At 52.3% G+C, this 4938-nt stretch overlaps 1 protein-coding gene across 3 annotated transcripts in view; it reads right to left on the bottom strand.

Moving 5' to 3' along the window:
- The window catches only part of LOC106815553 (probable tumor suppressor protein MN1), a 21070-nt gene that overhangs the window by 13435 nt on the left and 2697 nt on the right, over nt 1-4938 (bottom strand). For all 3 annotated transcript variants that reach the window (XM_014820021.1, XM_014820023.1, XM_014820022.1), the window contains exon 2: nt 62-785. In XM_014820021.1, the coding sequence (XP_014675507.1) occupies nt 62-785 (724 nt within the window). The remainder of the gene's footprint in view (nt 1-61; nt 786-4938) is intronic.

Genomic DNA, 4938 nt, shown 5'->3' on the forward strand with positions numbered 1-4938 from the left:
ATTATTATTATTATTATTATTATTATTATTATTATTATTATTATTATTATTATGTACTTACTTTTCCTGCGGGCTGTCGTTGTACTTGGCCGCCATGCTGCGCATCAAGTCACTGAAACTCCTGCCCTCTAGCGGCGAATCTTTTGGGTCCATACTCGGCTGCTGCTGCTGCTGTTGTTGCTGCTGATGCTGTTGTTGCTGCTGCTGTTGATGTTGTTGGTGGTGTTGTTGTTGTTGTTGTTGTTGTTGTTGTTGCTGAAAGGGGGTTCCTCTTCTGTGCATGTCCATCGGTACTAGTCCTGGCATGAACGGGGGCCACCCTTGCGGGGGTCGCAACATGGACGGATGGAAACCGGCAGGGGGAAGCGGGAACGCGGACTCCATGTAGTCGCGCGGGCTGATCGGTGTGGGGCGATAGGGGAAGTGGTAGCCGGGAGACTCTGGCGCCTTCTGCGTCGGCGCCGGGGATTCCCGCTCCTGCTTCACGGGCACGACGACGTCGACCGACGACAGCTCTGGCGACGTCGCCGAGCGACGGTCGACGAGGCCACTGTGCTCGCTCAGATCCGATTCGCTCGTGACGCCGTCGGTAGCGACGTCTTCCGGCGACGACGACGACGACGACGTCTCCTTGGCGGCAGCAGCCTTGGCGAGAGCAGCGTCGATATCGCCCACTGCGCGATTCTTCAGTTCCTTGATGGTCATTTCTAGTCGGCTCGGTCGACCGCGGTATGCAGTCGGCGACGGCGGCAGTGGGGATGCATCTGCTTGCAGAGCTGTGACGGCTGCAGCAAGAGCAGAGAAGAAACACACGTTACACGACTGCACACACTATAGATAAACTATACATTACGTGCACACACGCGCGCACACGCACACGCTCACACGCACACGCGCTCACGGAATAACACACGGGAGATGATTGTGCGCTTATTGCGGTCAACCGTAGGCACACATACGCGCACAAACGCACGCACATGCACACACACACACACAGAAGACGTACGCATGCACGCACGGACGCACGCACGCATGCACGCACGGACGCACGCACGCACAGACGCACGCACGCACGCACGCACACGAGCGCACGCACATGCAAGCACACACAGAAGACACATGCATGCACACGAGCTCACGCGCGCACGCACGCACGCACGCACACGGGCGCACGCACATGCACGCACACACAAAAGACACATGCATGCACACGGGCTCACGTACGCACGCACGCACACGGGCGCACGCACATGCACGCACACACAGAAGGCACATGCATGCATGCACACCCTTCATGTGGAGCAATGAATTGTAATTATTCATACCGTAAATGCGCACATATGCACGCAATAAGCACCACACACTGTCCCGAAGCAACGTCTTCTGTGACACAATGAAGAATAGCATCACGTGAAATGCCACATCATTCCACCGACACATCACTCGCACACACACTCACGAGGCAACGCTTCTGTGAAACAATGAAGAATACATACCACGTAAATGCAACATATGCAAGCGAACATATGCACACACACTCGACGAGCAAACGCCCTTCTGTGAAAGCGGAACTGAACGAATAGCGATACACGTAAGTGCACATATGCACGAACATATGGCAGCACAGCAGCGTCACGAGCGAACGCACTTTCTGTGAAACAAATAAGCAATACATACACGTAAATGCACATATGGCACGACACACAATCCGGCGCGCACACGCACGTGCGCTCGGGTACCCGCGAGGTGTGTTAGACCTGCCGCTTACACCCACCCCCCCCACACACAGGTCACGCACCCCCACACACACGACGCACAACCGGGCTGGCACACGGCACACCATAGGACAGACGTCCAGACGCAGACACATACCTCGCCCCTCCCCCACACAACACACACACACAGGCGGGCAGCGAACACAGCCCAGCCGCACAGCAGCGACAGCCAGCACACACAGAGACAAGCCTGCCACACCACAGACACATCCAGCATACCCGCCCCCGCCGCTTCGCCAACACCAAGCACACGTGCAACGCACTATAATAGAGAGAGCGCAGCGCGCGTCGTGGAGGGATCGGGGAGAATTGACAGGTTAGTGGGGCAGCCACGTTTACACGGCGCCACGATGATACGGCGTTGGCCTAAAGTTGCGCTACTGACACTGCTTGCGAAAGTGATCTGCGTAGGATTTGCGCGGACTAAAGCGCAGCGCGCGTTGGAAGCACCTCACCCCAGAGAGAGTGAGAGAGGGAAGGTATGTGGGAAGGGTGGGCTAGTAAAAGACCGATTCCCGTGTCTCTGCTATGTGTGGCAGAGAGTGCTCTATCGGTACAGTGCGGCTCGAAAGCTGTCGCGTTTGACCCCGCGGCAGATCCCCCCGCGCCCACCCACTAAGCCAAGGAGGCTACGTTGGAGCTATCCTGCGGGCGCGTGCGGTAGGTGAATGTTCGCGTTGAAAAATCGAGCATTCTCTTCTGTATATGACTGTCTGCGTTGGCCAGGCGAAATCCCCAACTGGCCGCGAAAAAGAAAAGTTGAGAAAATACTGACGCACATCAGTCCACTGGTCAAAGACGCGTGCTGGAAAGCCGTGAGAAGAAAAGTGGGAGAGGAGGGAGCAGCTAAGCGAGAGAGAGAGAGAGAAGAGAAAAGAGAGAGACAGAGAGAGATGGTGAAAGAGAGACACGAGAAGGGCGCAAAAAAAAAGAAGAGAGAGGGAAAGAAAGGAAAGCGAGACTGAGGAGCCGCGAGCCGCGGAGAGAGAGCGTCAGTAGAAGGAGGGAAGTAAAGAGGAGGCGAGCGCCGCGCCGACCGACGAGAGACGAAGAGGCAGAGAGCAGAGCGTGCGACAGAGGAGGGAGAAATGAGAGAGAGAGAAGACGAGAGAGAAGAGAAGAGAGAGAGAGAGAGAGAACGAGAAAGCGACGAGAGAGAGACGGAACAGAGAGCGGACGGAGAGAGAGAGAGAGCAAAGAGAGAGAGAAAGAAAGAAATAGAGAGGGAGAGAGAGAGAGAGAGAGAGAATATATGCGAGAAAGAAGAGAGAAAGGCGAGAGAAAGAGGAGAGAGAGAGAGAGAGACGGCGCAGGATCAATCGGCCATAGTCGCAAGTATGCAGGTCTTTCGCTCGATAAAAAGACACAAAGAATTAGCGACCGCGCGTCGAGTATAAGCGAGAGCCATGTGTGTCGTACCGCCATGGACGGATCGTCTGGTGGCCGCACCAGCGGAATATATAGCATCCATAGCCATGCACATCGCGGTAGTTTACTTGTGCGCGTTGCACCGTGGCATCCTATCGCTCTATCTTCCATCCGGCAGGGTGCCGCGGCGCGGATGAAGAAAAGTATGCTAGTTTGATAACACGCAACATTCGGGAGCTCAGAATGAAGGAGCGAGAGAAGTGGAGTCATAGGATATCTGGAGGCCGCATAAATAAGTTATATATAGAATTAGTTTAGCAATACACGTCCTGGTAATACGCAATCGCGATGCGACCTCATTATTCACGGATTTCACTTTGTATCGTAGAATTATCTCGAGTTAAACTGCGTCTGATTAAATAAATACAATATAATAGAGAAACACTGAGTATATATGGAGAGGAGCTTAATTGATTCAGCTATAATGTTTGTATCTGGTGAACTCGTCCTGTCGAGAGTCGCGCAATACTACACAGAGAGCGAGGCAAGATATAAAGTTGTTAGCGTTGCCTCTGTTTCATTGCATGGCAGACAGTTTACGTGTGGAAGAGCTCCCACAGCTCATTCAGTGCCCTAGATCACGAGACATAAAGCTCATAGGCACTGATGGCTGGTGGCACGGCACTGCCGCTCAACACGGAAACAGCTGTGCGTGGATATGCAAGTAAACAGGAGGCGGCGAGGAGTAGAACTTTGGAATGAGGGATGATATATATATGATACTAGAGGTGTACGTATAGCGTACCTAGTATAGTATAGTATCGCTACGAACATGAGCAGCATAATGACGCAGTGTGCGGAGCTCTGGATAGAATATTCACGGCGTGACGTCACACATGTATTGACATGCATTCGTGAAATTGCTGCGTGCGCGCGCGTAAACTTATGTCCTCATGACTCGCGAACAACAGTTACAACGTGGCCAGCATAATCAAAATGTGCATGTAATAAAATTATACTAAACGCGTAAATAGCATGTGAGGTATTATTATGTGTAGAAGAATATGCATGATTATCGCATGAAGATATATCAACTAGTTTTCCCAACACGCCCAGAGTTTCAGAGAACTCGGGGTGGGGTGAGCAATGCTTCTAGCGTTCTATTGTTGACAAGTTATTAATGTTGCATACGAGTGAAGATTCCGTAGTTATAGCTACGCGATAGCCAGCTATTCATATGTTAATGAGCTGTTTAAATTGAACTTTAAGGCTGGTTCACAACCGGGGGCGTGGCGTTGTCAGAAACAAAATTATTTTAATATTAGTCTTAATATTAACTTCGACTCGTAACCCTTTGACAGAAACCCTTTCAATTGCTATCCTTTGCCCTCCCCCTCTTTCTCGCCCTTACGCGCGACCTATCTTTCTTTCCCTCTCTCATTCTCGCTGCCTCATTTGTCCTCGCACGTGAGCGCGCTCGTCTCTGCTCTCCTTCTCTCCCACACACAGAGAACACACACACACACCAAAGGAGCGTACAGCTCACAGCAGCCTCAGCACACAACGCACACACACACACAACAGCACACGACACGACACTGTCGCGCACACACATATATAAGCATACACACCACACACACATACATTACAATCACACACATACACACACACACACATCACACACCGGCACACACCCCACACACACCACACACACACACCATAAACACACACACACACACACACGCTGCTCGCTTGCCCCTCGCGCGGTGCGCGCGATCGCTCTCTCTTCTGGTCT

The sequence above is a fragment of the Priapulus caudatus genome, unplaced genomic scaffold, assembly GCF_000485595.1.
Source record: "Priapulus caudatus unplaced genomic scaffold, Priapulus_caudatus-5.0.1 Scaffold1145, whole genome shotgun sequence".
Classification (NCBI taxonomy): domain Eukaryota; kingdom Metazoa; phylum Priapulida; class Priapulimorpha; order Priapulimorphida; family Priapulidae; genus Priapulus; species Priapulus caudatus.